This window comes from Delphinus delphis, chromosome 4 (genome assembly GCF_949987515.2).
Source record: "Delphinus delphis chromosome 4, mDelDel1.2, whole genome shotgun sequence".
NCBI classification, from domain to species: domain Eukaryota; kingdom Metazoa; phylum Chordata; class Mammalia; order Artiodactyla; family Delphinidae; genus Delphinus; species Delphinus delphis.
In genome coordinates this window covers 67,911,395-67,930,437 of record NC_082686.1, presented here as the reverse complement: position 1 = coordinate 67,930,437, position 19,043 = coordinate 67,911,395, and the positions used below count along the sequence as shown (strand labels likewise).

At 38.7% G+C, this 19,043-nt stretch overlaps 1 protein-coding gene across 2 annotated transcripts in view; it reads left to right on the top strand.

Moving 5' to 3' along the window:
* Window positions 1–19,043, top strand: part of HSPBAP1 (HSPB1 associated protein 1) — a 53,730-nt gene that overhangs the window by 15,120 nt on the left and 19,567 nt on the right. For both annotated transcript variants that reach the window (XM_060010763.1, XM_060010762.1), the window contains exon 3: window positions 4,607–4,788. In XM_060010763.1, coding sequence (XP_059866746.1) covers window positions 4,607–4,788 — 182 coding nt within the window. The remainder of the gene's footprint in view (window positions 1–4,606; window positions 4,789–19,043) is intronic.

The window sequence follows — 19,043 nt, the reverse complement described above, 5'->3', positions numbered from 1 at the left end:
ATTCTGAGCAGCTTCTCTTGACATTAAATAAATATGACTTTTAAATGGCTACCTAATATTCCATTGTATGGTAGTACCATAATTTATCTTTAAAATTCTCCTATTTTGCTTAGATTGCTTAGCAGTTTTAAATTTATAAATAAGACTGTACTGAACATGTTTGAAAATAAATCTTGTGCAAGTTTCTGATTGTTTCCCTAGGACAGATTCCTAGGAGAATGACTGGGTCAAAGGGTGTGAACATTATCACCAGGAGCAGTACTATCCAAGAAGCTTCTTATGCCAGAAAGCTCTGAGTCATTCAGATGGCCTCTCTAAGTGGTGTCTGGTGACTTGGTGACTTACACCTGAAGTATCCAGCATCCACCTGCTTCTCTGTCCGAGGCCATCCTCCAGTTGGGGTTACCCTGCTCTCTCACCTCCGTGGTTGGAGTAGCCTCGTCCTTAGGCCCTGTGCACTCCCTGCCCTCCCGCCTCAGCCATTCTTCATACTGAAACCAGAGACAGTTTGTTTTGTTTTGTTTTGTTTTGTTTTTGCGGTACGTGGGCCTCTCACTGTTGTGGCCTCTCCCGCTGCGGAGCGCAGGCTCAGCGGCCATGGCTCACAGGGCCAGCCGCTCCGCGGCATGTGGGATCCTCCCGGACCAGGGCACGAACCTGTGTCCCCTGCATCAGCAGGCGGACTCTCAACCACTGCGCCACCAGGGAAGCCCTCCCTTACCTCTTTAGAACAGTTCCTCAGAGCATCTGAGAGGCCATCTCCCAGATTATAGTCCTCGGTAAGATACCCGAATAAAACATAACCTGCAACTTTTAGGTCATGTGTTTTTCTTTTTTTCTTTCCGTCAACAGGATTTTAAATGAAAATTCACGAAGTGCTATAAATTATGTAATTTGAAAAGAATCTGCCTTGTGACAATACTGTATCTTACTACACAAGAATGTGTAATCTTCACTTACCTAGTTTGTTTTACCTCAGTAAAAAGATTTGGGGGAAAAAAAAAGATTTGGAGTTTTCATATAAGTCTACAAATTTCTTAAAATATTATAAAATTTTTGTAGCTGTCAGGAAATATTTTTGCCTCTTTTGTTTTTCAAACTGTGATTGATATACAAATAAAAGCCATTTATTTTTTGCATGTTTATTTTTTATGCAGCCAGTTAATAGTGTACCTAGTGTTTTAGTTTATTCTTGTGGGCTTTTTAGTAAGACAGGCATATGATCTTAGAAGCAATGATAACTTTGTTTCCTTTCTATTGAGCATGTTTATTTCTGTTTTAGGTTTTGGTTAGAATTTTTCTAGAATGCTTGAAATAATAGTATTAATAACTAGCATATTTGACTGTAATGTGTCTCTTAGTTTATTTTAGGAAGCAGATAATGACGTCATAGTAGCTCTTTGAAACATTTTGGATCAGATTCATTTGCCAACATATATTCTCAGTGACAACACTATACCTCAGCTGGCAGTGATCTGGCAAGCAGATGTAGAAATAATCCTAAACATTTGTTGATAGGGAGTGGAGTAACAAGCAAAAGTCATAGTCGGTACCCACATTCCAAGTGTTTCTTGATTGTGAAGTGATGAAGTCTAACAAAATGGAGAAATGTTTGTTTCACTGCTGTGCAAAAAAATATTTTAGGACTTCCTTTTATGAGAGTCAAAAGCAAACTCAATTTATACACTATTTCCAAATCCTAAACTCAGTTGAGCTTCCTCTTACCTAACATTTTGACAGTAAGTAGGATGAAAGTTGCAGCTGCCTAGGCTACTTTAATGTTAAACGAAAGAACAATAATAATCAAGTTAGAAAGGAGTAATTCCATTGCATAGAATAAACTAAGAAAAACAACTGTACTACACAGAAAGAAATTGTCATGATGACAGAATGAAAACAGTGCCTTTGGTGCCATTATTACCAGGAACGGGTGAAAAGATTCTATTTTGAAATCACTATGTAAATGAAAAAGTCTGTCATTTTCATTCATTCCATTCATTGTAATTTTCCCCTGACAGTAACAGTTCTCACGTGTCGTTTTTTGCATTTTTAGATTTTCATTCTTTTAAGTACAGAACTTGCTGTGATAGAAAATGAAGTCTTCTGATGAGGGTGCAGTACGGATGTGCCTGTGAAAACTGGTCATAACTGAAAAGTCCTCAGTCTACCCTAGGGGCAGGTGGCTCAAGCAATGGCTTTAGTATTCCGTTGGATCAGTTGGATTGAATTCTGTGAAGTGAAAACTTACAGGACAGTAGAATGTGTTCAGGCTCACATTGGAGCTTACTGAAATGATTTAGAAATGATTCCATCACCAAGCAGCTTTCTTGCTACATGGGTTTTTGTTTGTTAAAAAACCGTGTATTCCAATGCTGTTATGCTAAATTCTTGATGATGATGTTGATAATATTAAGAGCTTTTATATATTGATGGGTCAGTGTGTGCCAGCCACTATTCTAAATGCTTCTCAAAAATTTTCAAGTTTAAATAGTTCTTAAATCTGCAGGGTTTTATCTTTTAGATAAATGTAGCCTAGTAAAGTTTTCCTGCTTCTTAAAGTCAGGTGACAAGTTGATGAAGTAAATGAAATAAGGGTGACACACACCCTCCCCTCCATTATTTCTCTGCCATTATACGGTTTTAGGATAAAGAGAGGAGGAGGGAGAAATGTGATTGGGATAATCCTAAACAGTTTGAGCAGAAATGGATGGAAAAGATGTTTGAATATCCTTTTCTTCCTACTACCAATTCAGCTAACTTTTAAAGTGCCCCAAGTAAATATATGAATGAATAATAAAAAGTACTAATAATAGTGTCTAACTTTTACTGAGCATCTGCTATGTGTCTAGCATTGTGCTGACTGATTTACATGTGTTAGATCTACATCTCCTTTTGAAAGGATTTCATGTTTTCCAAAATAGATCATAATCAGGTTTCTTGAATATTAACATCCCAATGTACATTTAAAGTATTCAGCTAATTGCAAAAAAAATCTCATTTCATCACTATTTAGGAGAATAATTCTTGTATAAATGAGTTCTACCCATAATAACAAACCACTATGGACAGACAGTAGACTTTTCAAGCTTTCCTGATCAGCCCTCATCTCCGGTGGTCTTTGCCTTTTCCTAGGTGTCTATGGCACAAAATTTGGGATCTAGTTATATGATGCCTCAAATTCCCTATTATTCTGGTTGAAGTTTTCTTTTTATCTAAATATAGTCTAAACTCAAGAGTATTATCTATTTCTTTTATGTTCCTGCAAGCCTGAGCCCAATGCTAGTTACAAATTAGGTACTTAATAAATGATTCTGAAATAAATGGGCTAATGAATAATTTAACAGACTTTAAATAGCTGTTGTCTACTTAATGATTGAGGAGCTCTGTATGATAAATGTGCAGTATAAAGTTGAAAATTTTCAAAAGACAGTTTTTTGTTGTTGCCTTTTTTTTATTTGAAGAAGTAGTTCTCAAACATTTTGGTCTCAGGATTCCTTTAGACTTAAAAACGATTGAGTACCCCAGTGAGTGAGCTTTTTTGTCAATGTGGGTTATATCTAGTGATACTTAGCATTATTAGAAATTAAAACCAAGACATGTCTACTTAAAGAAAAATGCTCATTGTAAGAGCTGTGAGTTTAAGTTTTATTCAGGGTCTTAAAGGACTACGGCACAGGAGATAGCCTCTCAGGAGCTCTGAGAAAACTTCTCCGAAGGGTAGGGAAGAAGCCTGTATGCATATGATTTTTGGCTAGGGAACGTGTGCAGTCAAGCAGACATCTTGGTAAAAGATTACTGCTAGTCACAAATAACAAATATCTACAGCTAATGATTTTAGTGCTTTTCTTTAGGAAGATGCAAGAATCTGGGGTCATTGAAGTTCTTCCCGAGATATACATCTCACTAAGAGGCTTGCTTGTCCAAAGCACAGAGCACGCTGTTATGGTCTTAATTTCCTCTATCTGAAGCACAGAGTGCTTCATCCTGTTATGTCTTAATTTCCTCTGAGAGTGCACTGGTTGGTCAGTGACTGCAGTGGGTTATGACTTAATCCTTGTAGAACTGTTTGGTGAGCAACGCTCTTTGTTCCTCTTTATTTACGGACATTTAAAACTATAAGAACATAAGCACACAGTCCACTAGCTGTCGGAGCAGTGACGTCAACACAATTTGTGTAGCCCATGGAAAACACCGTACTTTTGTGAGAGAATAAGTGTGAAAAGGGCAAATACTGTCGTAGTAGTATTATGAAAATAGTTTAGACCTCACAGACCCCTGAAAAGTTCTTGGAGAAGTGATAAACTAAAGTATTCCACTGGATTACTGCATCAGGCTATAGAAAGGGTAGTTTTTTTTTTTGTTTGTTTTTGAAAGGGTAGTCTTTAATCTTAAGGTTAAAATTGTGTTTTTTACTTTTAAATTTAATCAAGAGTATTGTTAAGTGTTGTAAATGGTTCTAATTATTTAGCAAGTACATAATTAATTTCTAATTAATGTTAAATAATAGTTAATACTTCCTGGTTGAAATTATCCTCATTTAAGAAAACAAGAATATTTGGAAACTGTGTTCAATGTACATTTAAAGTTGGGTTCTCTTACATTGCAGCTCCTCAGTTTGAAACCACATGTAGTTACGTAGAAGCTACACTTGAAGAGTTTCTGACCTGGAACTGTGACCGATCTAGTATTTCTGGACCATTTAGAGACTATGATCATTCCAAATTCTGGGCTTATGCTGACTATAAATATTTTGTCAGTTTATTTGAAGACAAGACAGATATTTTCCAGGTAAGTCAGTACATTTCTTTTAATCATAGTGTAACTTGTTCTTGAGAAAAGATCACAAATTAGAATCTCCTTGGTACTTTTTTTCCTCACTGTCTTTTTCTCTGAAAAGTAGTCACCGTGAGTCTTGACTATCCTATTTACTCAAGCCCAGAGATTTGCTCAAAGGAAGTATAATGTTTGGCCTACGAAGATGAGCAGCCTTCTTATTTTCCTAGTCACCAGACTTCCTGCACACTCTCTCCTTTGCCTTTAAACAGCACCTGAGCTGATTTGGAGTATATCAGAAACATAGACTGTGTGTCCAACTTCCTTTCCTCCTGACCTACATCTAAGTCCTTGTTCTGTCAGTGAGGCAGATAGGGGTACAAAGCTGATTACATGAAGAAGCATTCAAGCATTCCTAGAATCCTAGAAGCCTTCCGGGCTGCTGCTGCCGTCTCTCTCTGCTCTGGGGTGTTTAGTACAGGTTTATGGCCCGAAGCAGAGAGTGCTGGGCTCCCAGTGTTTGACTGTAGAAGTCCTGCAGAAGGATGGGGGTGCTTGCAGAAGTAAGAACGTGGACGTTCTTTGCCACGCGCTGACATAACTGACGGCAGTTTGCAGACTACCATATCCTCTTTTCAAAGTGTTTTCTACCTCAAACTGCCAGTTCAGTTTGTGGGGTGATTTTGGAAACTCCCTGCTCTGGTTTCTGTGTGTCTTAGGCATCGGCCAGCAATGGGAGTAGTCCCAGAAAGCTGTTTGAATGACTCTGCCTTGCCCAGCGTCAGGTCAAGGTTCTAGAGTCCTTCATCCTGCCCCTACAGGATATATTTTGCCATCACAGGAGGCTGTTCACCCACCTGCTCTTCTCCTGCCGGTCACCACCACTCTCCCTCTGGACTTTCCTCTCATGCAGGCTGATTGTCCTTGGACTCTTGAGTCATTTTCCATTCAGCTTATATTTTTTCTTTTTCACTTTGAGTGAAGGTTTGGATGCTGGTGCTTTCATAGTTATAATATTATCATACAGCTATCAATACTTTGTATCTTTCCTTTATTAAATTTTTTAATGTTTTACTTAAATTTTGGTTTTTGTAAAAAAAAAAAGGAAAAACACATCACTTGCCCCATAATTGTTAGTTGAGCATACTTTTTTTTTCTCACAACAGTAAAAGAAATGCATTGGTTTTGAAAACATTCAGTAGATGTTTTCTGAATCCAAAGTCTATACCAAATCTATTATTTACTCATTTTTAAATGATAACTTCGATGTAATTTTTTTAATAACCTTAATTGTGATTACTCTATGGATCTTTAATCCTAGACCTTTTAGATATCACAGTTAACTTTTAGAGTATCTTATTAATATTTCTCATACCCTAACCAACCCTGTATATTAGACTAGTAGTTTATTACTCCATATTTCAGGTAAAACACTGTAATAGTAATATTTACCAAGTACTCATACTTGGTGCTTTTCTAAGTGCTTTTCCTTTATAATCCCCACAGTAACCCTATGATTTAATAATTATCCCTATTTTAAGAAAAATGAGGGCTTCCCTGGTGGCACAGTGGTTAAGAATCCGCCTGCCAATGCATGGGACGCGGGTTTGAGCCCTGGTCTGGGAAGATCCCACATGCCACGGAGCAACTAAGCCCGTGCGCCACAACTACTGAGCCTGTGCTCTAGAGCCCTCGAGCCACAACGAGCCACAACTACTGAAGACCGTGTGCCTAGAGCCCGTGCTCCGCAACAAGCGAAGCCACCGCAATGAGAAGCCCATGCACTGCAACGAAGAGTAACCCCTGCTCGCAGCAACTAGAGAAAGCCTGCGGGCAGCAAAAAGACCCAATGCAGCCATAAATAAACAAACAAACAAATAAATAAATTTATAAAAAAAAAGAAAAGTGAGGCACCAAGAGATTAAGTTAAACCTTTTCTGAAATTATACAACTAAGAAAAGAATAAACTAAGCAGTCTGCCTCCACAAGCTTTAACTACTGCACTATATGCCTGCAGGGGGTCTGGATACGTTCAGTCCTGTGAGGACTACCCAGCTGGGATGAAGGACTTCTGTCTGTGCTGGATCTAGGCTTACTCTGCCTTGGGTGAATCTCTAATCTGACCCCATCAGTTGTTCTGTTTCAGCCCAGGCATGGTAGCACTGTGCAGAAACGTGTCCTATTTATTAAGTGTGGGTATAAAAGGCAGCCTTTTGGTAATGTGCTGGAATTCTAATTGAGCCCTTATAAAATATGATATTTTTAGTTAATGAGTTTTCTTCAGCTCACATTACGTTGATTAATTCTCTAGATTAGAACAGGCAAATCTGCTGTGAACAACCAAGTCCATTAAGATTATATCATTTTTTTATCTCAGGGTTTTCTGAGCATGAAGTGATCTTACATCAAAGGTGCCTAAGTTGTTTTACTTTTACCACTATAATTGATTCAGTCACTAAATCTTACTACTTATTGTTTCAAGCCTTCTTCCGTCTGTCGTAAAACGGTGGGTAGTTAAACATTAAAACTGATAATTTTTTAAATGTTTATTTAGAATAAACTCATTGTATGTGAATTTAAGTGACATTTTTATGAAAGTAATTATATTCCAAATTTCTTTTTAATGTTATGAGAGTAGTGGCATTGTTTTACATTGTTGGCTCGTTAGTGTCTGGCTTAATAGAAGACAGCTTGTTTCTTCTGCCTGCTTCATTCAGTCTTGCGATTTTTGGTTTGTTTTAAGTATACGAAGAATATCTTGCTTTACACACATGTGCAGCTGAAAAAGAGAGGAGCATTTGGCAACCTTTTTAGATAATTGTGGATTTTTTTGATACTCCACCAAATTTGGGTTGTTTCTACCACTAATGAGTAGTCTCTTAAACGTTCGTTTGTTGCAATCAAGAATCGGAACCCATGGGCTTCCCTGGTGGTGCAGTGGTTGAGAGTCCGCCTGCCGATGCAGGGGACACGGGTTCGTGCCCCGGTCCGGGAAGATCCCACATGCCGTGGAGCGGCTGGGCCCGTGAGCCATGGCCACTGAGCCTGCGTGTCCGGAGCCTGTGCTCCGCAACGGGAGAGGCCACAACAGTGAGAGGCCCGCGTACCCCCCGCAAAAAAAAGAAAAAAAAAAAAAAAAGAATCTGAATCCGTGATCAATGAACCCTTCCTAGTCTTTCAGTAAAATCCATTGGTCTATCTTGCATGGAATGGATCTTTTGTAATACTTTTCATTGGCCATTTGGAAAATATTGGTTTACTAAGCTATATAGATCTTCGAAATGTTGATGCATCTTTGTATACTTTATTATAAAAAAAGTGACATTTGTTAATAGCATCACCATTCTCATCAGAAAAGTCTTTTAAGTTTTAGGAAGCTTTCTAGCTGATGAGTTTCAAGATACAAGTTTCCAAGATAATTTTTATTCTATTCAAAATATTTTCTTGTGATTTCCCTTGCGATTTTTTCATTGACTTATGGTTTACTTAGAAGTATAATGTTTAGTTTGCACATATTTGGGGATTTTCGAGCTGTCTTTCTGTTATTGATTTCTAATTCTATTGTGTTCAGAGAACATACTTTGTATGATTTCAGTTCTTTTAAATTTATTGTTTTATAGCCCAGAATATAGTCAATCTTGATAGCTTGGGCACTTGAAAATAATGTGTATTCTGCTGTTTTTGTCTTTATAAATGTCAATTAAGTTGATTGTTCATGTCCCCTGTATCCCTACTGATTTTACGTACACTTGTTTTACCCATTATGTAGAGACAGGTATTAAAATTTCTCAACTATAATTGCATATTTATTTCTTTTTCAGTTTAGGTTAGTCCGTTTTTGTTTTGCAGCTAGTAACAGTTTAGGGTCATACACATTTAGGATTATTATGTCCTCTTAATGGATTGATACTTTATCAAGATGTGATGATCCTCTCTTTCCTGAGTTCTTCCTTGTTCTGATGTCTACTTTGTCCAAAGTCTGCTTTGTTTAGTTTGCCTTTGGTTAGTGTTAGCATGAAGAAGGAGTACTTGCTATATGCTTCCATTTATATAAAATTGTAGAACTTGCAAACAAATGTATAGTGACAGAAAATAGATCAGTGGTTATGTAAGAATGAGGGGGTAGAGAGAGGTTACAAAAGGTTATGGGAAAACTTTTGGACATGATCAAAATGTCATCTTGATTGTAGTGATGGTTTCTCAGGTGTATACGTATGTAAAAAATTCATCAAATTGTACACTTTAAATATACACTGTTTATTGTACATCAGTTATGCCTCATAAGGCTGTTTAAAAAAAAAAAAAGAATGCAATGCTATTAGTACACTTTGGTTCCACAGCTTGACAACAGCAGTTTTATTCACCGTTGTTTTTGTGCCATCAGTGCAAATGTCAACACAGTGAAATAGGAAAATAACATCTTAGTAGTATTATGAAAATAGTTTCAGCCTCACAGATCCTCTGAAAGGGTCTCAGAGACCCCCCCCCCCCAAGGTCTGTGGACCACTTCGAGAACCTCTGGTCTACATCATCCTTTCTGAAATTACTCTCCTCTAGTTCTGACTCCTCCTCTAATTATTTCCAAAACAGTTTCTTATGAAAATATTTAAATATGTTAATTATATTCACAGACATTTCATGCCTTTAAATTGTGTAAGGATAATAGCATTTAAGACTCTCCTCAGTATGACTGACATGACCTGTCTCCTCTGCACGTGTCCCTGAGTAGTCTCCTTGCAGAGTGCTGGACCACCGTGTTCTCTCATCTTCTGGCCTTTGCTCATGCTCTTCTCAATTTCTGCCTATTAAAATTCAACTTCTTAGGGCCCGGCTCAGATTCCGTGGCTATGAAACCTTCTCAACCACTTGTACTTACATCCATCCATTCCTTGCCTTCATTCCTGTATGTTTTATTTGGATTGTTATTTAAATGGCGTGTGACATAGAATGCCTATGACTTGTTTCTCTAACAGCATTGTAAGCTCTTTGGGAACAGGGACTATGTTGTATAATTTTTTATTCCCCCAAACTGCTAACATAGTGCTGAATCCATAATGGGTATTTCAGTGATCATATAAGTGTATTTTTTTTCCCCTAGTCTTAACCATTTCTTGTTTTGCTATTTGGTCTTTAGGGGCCCTTCAGAGGGTGTTTTAACTTAAACCCCACCTTCACCCTTGTCCAGTTTTCTGTGGCTTCTAGTTAATCAATTGTAGCATTTTTCAATCTTGACAAGAAATTCTTGGCTCTCTTCAGCCTTCTGACGAGTTTTATAAGTTTTTACTTACAGCTTCTACTTAAATTCATTCAGTGATAAATATGTAATATTTATATATACTGATAAATACACTGGTAAATATAGTGGTATTATTGGAAAATATCCTGTAGCCTTAAAGTTGGCCAAAAATTATGATTTTGACACTTAACTGACTTTCATATAAGACAAATGAAATTGGCCTCGTTTAGCTATACATCATATCATTGACTGATCTAAGTAAAGCATCTATTTGGAACATTTTATTCTCTACTTCGTGAGGAAGGTAGGGAATTTGTGACAGTACCATAAAATTTCTTTATCTCTGACTCATTAGGTAAGAATGACAGGTGTTACATTTTATCATCATCTATAAGTATCATCGTAATTGAAGCTATTAAGAATCAACATATAGCAAAAGGGATTTGCCCCAAGAACATTTCCCAGGTAGATTCCATTTTATGTTGTGATTCAGATTGACTGCTGAGAGTCAGGGGCCTTGTTAAGTCACCAGGACACAGAATCTCAAAATGCAGCACATGGAAGATTAGTTCTAGCCTGTCCTGGGCTTTATAACATAGTTATGAGAGTATGTTGAAATTGAGCCAGGTGGTTTAGTGATGTTTAAAGGGGTTTGATGGCCCATGATGCTTTCTGATGAGGCAAATTGGAATGTAAGAATTTGGGTATTTATCCAAGCCTATCTGTGGGTAGAGTTAACTACCTCTTTTCTGTTTGTTACCTGAGGTAATTTTTTCAAGGGGAAAAGGGCCTTAAGTACTTGCTAATTTATAATGTTCATTTAAGGGGCTGTTTGAAGTATTTATCCTTTATAAGTTTTACATAGTAATTATAGTTAATTATACTGTTTTAAAGTTCCATTTTTGTTTGGGGTTTTTTTCTTTTTTTATTCAGATGTAAGTTCATTACAGTATTATGTATATTCAGTTTTCCTATGTGTGTGATCTAGGCATGGAGAATAAATAGAATGAGACAACTTTTAACATGATAGATAGACTCCAATTAACCATGACCACAAGTCACCCAAACAGCCCGGTAAAAGAACAAATAGTTTTGAATTGGGGTATTCTCAGAGCCTAGAGCTTATACTAGCTCACACCAAATCTAGGCTCTGAGAACACTCCAACTCAAAATACACCATTTTTTAGTGGTAAACAAATTAAGAATGAATTATTTTCTGGTCATGGTAGGCTTTAAAAAAAGCCACTATTCTGTATTATCAGTATCTTACCAGTTTTTCTTAAGTTCTTTGGTTAAAACAGTAAAATTGGGCTTCCCTGGTGGCGCAGTGGTTAAGAATCCACCTGCCAATGCAGGGGACATGGGTTTGAGCCCTGATCTGGGAAGATCCCACATGCCACGGAGCAACTAAGCCCGTGCGCCACACCTGCTGAGCCTGTGCTTTAGAGTCCGTGAGCCACAACTACTGAGCCCACGTGCCACAACTACTGAAACCCGCGTGCCTAGAACCCATGCTCTGAAACAAGAGAAGCCTCTGCAATGAGAAGCCTGTGCACCTCAAGGCAGAGCACCCCCACTCGCCCAACCAGAGAAAGCCTGCGTATAGCAGCGAAGATCCAATGCAGCCAAAAACAAATTTTTTAAAAAAACCTGTAAAATTTTGGAAGATTTGGTTGCTTGTACAGCATTTTTTAAATGGTGTTTGAGTCTGCAACAATTATTTAACTTGTTTATTGGAACAGGTTTAGGAGCGACTTAGTTTCAGCATAAAATTAGATCTAGTCACCTAGATCAGTAACTCAGCAATTTTTGAACATTCGTTGTGCTGTGTTAGGTACCAGGGATGCCAACTTGAATAAAAGACTTGGCTCCCGTGGGAGTTTAAAGTTGAATGTGGAGCCAAGCCTTAAGACAGAAAAGTGTAAAATGTGCTATTAGACTTTAGTACTTTTTCTGACACTATTTTATCATTTAAATGATTGCAATAGTTTTAGAATATTATATATATAATCAAGAAGATTGAAGCATATACATTTTCTTGAACTTTTAAAATTACAACCAGATTTTTAGATTCTCTTATTTAAAATGTTGGAGACAATTTTATTAAGCAATTTTTAAAACTCATCCTCATTGCTGTTATGTGTACTTAAAGGAATCCAGTTTCAAAATATTGGGATAACAGAAAGTAGATCGGTGGTTGCTTGGGGCTGAGAGTAGAGGCAGGCAGATTGAAAGCACAGGAGTAAGAGGGAACTTTTTGGGGTAGTAGAAGTATTCTATATTTTGATCATGGTGGTGATTATTCCAGTATATACATTTGTCAAAACTTGCTGAACTGTAGTCTAAAATGGGTATGTTTTATTGTATATAAATTTTACCTCAATGAAATTAATTTAAAAAGAAAACTAGGCAGTGGAAAATGTACTGTTTCTAAATATTTCCTTATGTTGGTATTTAAGCAGTTTCTCCCCAACTAACTCTTATCTTCACAGGTAGCACAAAAGTGCATTGTCATCCTTTATGTCCTGGTTTTTTTATTGGGAAATATGATCACTCTATGTACACAAGAAATAAAACCATTGTTATTTATAAATTACATATTATGTTCAGGACATCATGACAAGGCAGAACCATCCAGAGGAAAGAGGAGAATAAAGTATCTGTACTACTTTTGTGTTATAAACCAAGTTCATTTTCTTTGGCCAGCCAGTTTTCAACTATGAGTAAATGATGAATTTTGCTTATAACTCTCGTTCTGTACAGAAGCTGTGCCATATTTGGTCTTGAAACACTGTAGTGTGTTATTTCCATCCCTCTTAGGTGTCTCTCTTTTTTTTTAATAGTTTTTAAAAAATTAATTTGGTTGCGCTGGGTCTTAGTTGCAGCAGGCGAGCTCCTTAGTTGTGGCAGGCTGTCTCCTTAGTTGCAGCTCGAGAGCTCCTTAGTTGTGGCTCGCTGGCTCTTAGTTGTAGCATGCAAACTCTTAGCTGTGGCATGCATGTGGGATCTAGTTCCCTGACCAGGGATTGAACCTGGGCCCCCTGTGTTGAGAGCGTGGAGTCTTAATCACTGCGCCACTAAGGAAGTCCCTCTCTTAGGTGTCTTTAAACTGCAGATAAATTTCCCAGAATATGTCTGGGAAGAGGCCAGGAATTGGGGCTGATAGGAAACCATTGTGGTTGGATGTGGGGGAGGATGAAAAAGCAGGACTGAGTTCCTGGTTAATTCCTTTAAGTACTGGGGTAACATGTGATATTGTCTTCTAGAATTACCCCTAACCACTAGAGTATCTAATGGACTACTAAATTGTAGTACTGCAGCCCTACATTAGCACTTCCATAGTAACTGTGGTCTTATTTTTTAATTAAAGAGTTGATTATCAAGACCTTTTGGTTCTTTCTACTCTTTTGCTGTCTTTTGTAATTTTCATTGCTTGTGTTCTACACATTTTATTTGTATATCAATTGTTTGGACTCAGAACTTTTTTTTTTTTTCCTGGAGGAACAATGCAGATCTTGGCGGTTAGTTCTCCAGGCTAGCCTGGGGAAGCCTACTGTATTTATAATATGCTCAAAGAATAGTACCATGAAACTCTCTCTACTTTCACCCCGAAGTGTCTACAGACGTATTTCTTCAAGGATATCTTTCTCTGATATAGGGTTTAGGACTGGCATAACTGCAAACCCAAGATAAAGGCTCTGACAGAATGAGATTATTGGGGAAAGACAACGTTTCATGGGTTAACCTCCTGAATCAATTTGGGTTAGGCTTAGTTGCTTGTAACAGAAATCCCAGAATGGAAGTTGCCTAACTAAACGCATAATGGTGAATTTTTTCCTCACCTAAGGAAAGTTTGGAGGTACACTGGCCGGAGCTGGAATGGAGGCTTTGTCATCCCAAAGAACCCAGGTTCTTCCTGTCTTTCTACTCTGTCTTTAGCATGTGGCTTTCATCCTCAAAGCCATCTTGTATTCCAAGAGAGCCATCACACTGTATTTCAGAAAGGAGGAAGGAAGGACAAACGTGTACTCCCGGCTCTCTGCCTCTCTTTTAAGGAACTGTCCCAGAAGTCCCATCCAACAACTTTTGCTTAATGGTTAGAATTTAGTTTCATGGCCCCACTGAACTGCAAGGCAGGCTAGAAAACAGATGTCTCTTAGCTGGGCACGTTATCTGTCTGAATAAAGTTGGGAATGAGATATTAAGAAAAGTAGGCAGTTTATGGCGCACTCTGTTCATGGAAGGACATGAAAAATTGAAGGAAGATTTACAATTTCTACAAAAAGTACAGTTATTCCAGGGCCTCTGCAGGCAGCAAGTATAGGGACCAGAGAGAATTGCAGCATTAAAGGGAGGGTTCCCAGAATGAGTCTGTACAGCCATCCTTAGTGCATAGGTAAGAATGCCCTTGTCAGCTGGGGAGAGAGGATTTTGAAGCCAGAGGGATTTCTTAGGCAGCCATAGGGCTGGCAGTTTCAAGGGGGGGCCCCTGTGGCCAGATCCCTGGGGCAGGATGATTGATGGTCATTTTATTTAGTGGTTAAGTTGATAGGTTAGCAATCTGCTATACGTCTCACTGAAGAGAGGAAGGGAAAAGCACAAAGTTCATCTCTCTCGATTAAGTACTAATGCATTAGTACTTATTGAGGGATCAAGACAGAGAAAGACAAAAGCAAATATCAAGCATTCTTGACCTCTTAATTTATTGTACAGTTGTGTGATCATGATAGAATTGCCTTCTGGCATATTAGGGAGGGGGTAATTGATTTGCTTATGTTGTTATTTCAAGTTGGTGTCTTCAACTGGATTTTAGAGTTCTTGATAATAGAGATGTTTATGCCTTACACTTTTTGAGGCTCCATCCCCTATTAGCATATCACATATATTATCAGTCAGTAGTTTTTGTTTCTAATAGTTGTGCTATAGCAGTGATTCTCAACTCTCCCAGATCTTGCACTCCCTTTAAACAGTTTGTAGATAATACGATTACCTACACATGTAATTCTTTTAAATTGTTAAAATACCTTACCCATAATATAAAGGAGAATTTTCGAGGAAGTAATTTATAATAACATATATTTTGATGTGTTAATGCTCAATAACTACGCTAGAAGACATAACAACATAGTCAAGTCCAGGTGTGTGATTAAGTGGACCTCCAAAGCCAACATATAATGATTTTGAATGGATAGTCCATTTATTCCAGAAACCAGGCCCAACCTTGATGCACGCTGTGGTCTGGGATGCGCCTCCTCTGATGTTGCAGACCCTGGGGGAGCTCGCTGAGTTCTCTGTGAGGTTGTCGCAGGTGGCTGTTGTCAGCCACTGTGTGTTGGGAGAATTGTTTAGACTTGGGCACGGGCCTGGGATGACCAAGGAGCTCCAGGACCATACCCACCAGACCTGTATTTTCCCAAGAAAAAAATTCCAAAGGCGAAGCAGAGTAATAAGTCTTCCAGCTGATTAAAAAACATGAAGCCAAAGCTGAGAGTAGATGAATGCAGAAACTAGATTCAAGCTCTGTTGTGTGCTGTGGACTCTGCCAGTTGCTGGGGTCTGTGAGGTGAATATATGTTCAAAAGACAGAAAATAACTGTAAAATGTGCATGATTGTATATTCACTCTACAAACGCCTGTTTTTCAACTACTGTGCTAGGGCTAGAGAGTCACAGCCTTGGTCTCCTCTCCTCAGGGAGCTCATATTCTATAGTGAAATCAGACAAGTGAGTCTAACCGATTGTCCTAACTGTTATGAAGTAAACAAAAATGGGCCAAAATCAGTACAGCAGAGGGACTTCTAAAAGGGTAAGTTGGGAAGCCTTCTCTGAGGAGGTGATATTTATCCTGATTCCTAAAAAATGAGAAGCTAGCCAAGTGAATGGAGGGTCAAGAGCTTTCTAAGCAGAGTTCAAAGCCCTTGAATGTGAGAAGACTTTGCCTTTTTGGAAAAAAAGAGAGAAAGCCATTGTGATTGATGCCTGGCCAGTGAGACTGAGAGGATTAGAGGTGTCAGAGAGGTGAGAGGGGCCTGGTCATACAGGCCCATGATAGAGGGCATTTGGATCTAATTCTAAGTGCAGAGCAAAGGGGGGACAGGACTTAATATTTTAAGATCACTCTTTGCTGCTTTGAGGAGAATGGGTCAGACAGGCAAAGAATCAAAGTTCTTTGGGAGAGAGAGACCAAAAGAGAGAATGACCAGGTTGCATGCGGCAGGGGAGGAAGGGGTTGTGGTGGGGAGTGTGGAAGGGTTCAAGGACATGAAACTTACATTGGGTCTTGAAAGAGAAATGTGAATTGGGGTGTGGGAAGGGCAGCGAGGAGACCAGCCAGGCAGAGGGAACAGCAGAAGCAAAGGCAGGGAGGTGTGTAGCCCATGCTGGGAGAGCAGTAGAGAGGTAATGTAGCAATAGTCTCATACCAGAACCTGCAACCCCTTTACTGTTCTGAAATGCAGTTTGCAGGTGATACAATTACTTCCACAAATAATTTTTAAAAACTATTAAACTACCCCAGCTATAAAATATAGGAGAATTTAAGCAGAAGTATGTGATTTAATGTGTAAATATTCAAGCATCTCTATACTAGAAGACATAATGAATTAATCAGATGCTTGTACCTACCTACAAGGAAAAGGTTCAGTTTTGAAGAGTTAAGATAAAATTCCATAGAATATTTCCAATATTTTATATTTAACATTTTGAAATAAGGCTAAATGAGTATGTTTGTATCTATACACAGAGTCACCCTGATGAGACAGTATAAGCACAGACTGATATTGGTGTATACATTGCTAAATCAAATATCAAATGAGTTTCAATGCTGCTGGTGACTTAATTTTTCAAAACGGTGAACAACTTTTGATGAAGCTGCAGGAACACAAAGTACAGTCCTCCCTCGACTTACTTAGTAATTGTGTTTCTAGAAAATTCAGTATGTGTTAAAACCGTGCAAAAGTCCTTTGAGGATATATGAAATTAAGAGTCAGAGCTCTGGGGCTTGCCTGGTGGTGCAGTGGTTGAGAGTCCGCCTGCCGATGCAGGGGACACGGGTTCGTGCCCCAGTCCGGGAAGATCCCATGGCCGCTGAGCCTGCGCATCCGGAGCCTGTGCTCCGCAACGGGAGAGGCCCGCATACCGCAGGAAAAAAAAAAAAAGAGTCAGAGCTCTAATCTCAGGTAACTAAAATCAGATTTTTCAGTGTTATGAAAATTGTGCAAGATACAAAACTTCTGTTGTTTTGTTGAGCTGGATCCCTGACCCCCATCCACTGAATACCAAGGCACCCCCCTCCTATTTATTATGACAACCAAAAATGTCGCCATGTTTTTTAACAAAAGGACAGAACTGTCCCTCAGTTTCCACACCTGTACAGTAGCTATAACTACCTTCAATCTCATAAGGATTAAATGAGATGATACAAAGAAAACGTTAGTATCAGGGCCTGTCCCACCATATGGATTCAATAACCTGATAGTTAGCAGCTGAAAATATATGTTTAGCAGTTGAAAATATAGATTTAGTCGTAAATAGAAGAGAAGCTAGGACTGGAGATGAAGGTTTAGGAGTCATGTATGTAGGTTCATTTAAACATTGCAAAGCACCAGGCAGAAACTTAACATTCAATTTAAGAGGGATAAAAGTAGGGTCCCGTGGCCTTCTCCTAAACTCTGTAACATCAAGGATGAAGAGATATGGCTAGGCAACAGTTCATAAGAAAAAGGCAGTTAAGCCTAGATTAGCCATGGTATAATTCAGCTGCTTTTTTTTAAAAAAAAAAAAAGCACTGTCTGACAGTGTATTAATAGTGTAATGTCCAGATCATGGAATGTTGAGACCCATACGCAAGGAACTACATAGGCTGTGTCTGGCGTTCATTCTGAGAGCCAGGCTTTAAGAGGGCTGTTGACAAAGGTAGTCAAGAGGAGAGAAACTGGAAGGAATATTTAATGCTACTGAGTCTAGATATTTGAAAAAAATGATAAGAGAAGACATGACCATTTTTCAGATAATTTAAAGACAACAGTTTTTGGCAGAAGAGAACATAAACCTGTTGTTTGTGGAAAACAAATCTAGGACCTTCTTCTGGAAGTTACAAGAAAGCAAATATTGATTTTGTAGTAAGCAATCAACCAGACGCTTGCTCTTTTCAGGGATGATGTAGAATAGAATTCCATGGATAGAGACGATTTCTAAAGACTTTTTCAACTTTTGAAGTGGATGTGGGAATAGACTCCAGGATGGATCACCCCGCCAGTCACCTGTGTTAGTTTCACCGATGTGGCTGCCTAACAGGGTCACTTGTTTCTAGCAAGACCCAACGCAGATTCCTCCTGGGCCTGCACTCATTTCAGAGATTTGACTACCTGTAAATAGCTGAACTCAATTGGCAAGAAATCCCAACTCTCAAGAGCCTGTGGGGAAAGAAAGCCAAAATAGGTAACACTCGGTGCTATCTATTTTCTGACAAATTTACTTTGACTTTCTCTCTGCCACTTGCCCCCAAACCCTTCACCCTCTGGTTTTCTCAGCCAGTTTGCAGCTGAAGTTTAGGTCACCCTGATCTAATCATTCCAAAATAATTTTTCCTTTTTTAGTCATTACTGTGTTAGGTAAGAGGTCAGGGAAGCCTCACGTCAGTTTTTCATATAGTCACCCCCCGACCTAGCAGAAAAACTTTCCTTCTGTGAGTCTTTCTGAAGTAGTGCTCTAGAACAGTTTCTCACCTGGGGTTGGTCCACCGACTCCCTCAAAGTGTATGTGAAACTGTGTGTGTGTATGTATGTGTGTGTGTGTGTGTGTGTGTGTGTGTGTGCGCGCGCGCTCACGTGTGCGTGTGCGTTCATTTCTCTGAGGAGAGGGATATCAGCATTCATTTGACTCCCAAAGGGGTGTATCTGTAAGAAGATTAAGAGTCACTTAAACCAGCCTCTTCTTAGGTAAGACAGATCCCCATTTTTTGTTTTTATATTGCGTGTCTTTCATCTACCTTTAGTTAAATTCCAAACTGAGGTGTGGTGAATTGTTCAACAAGG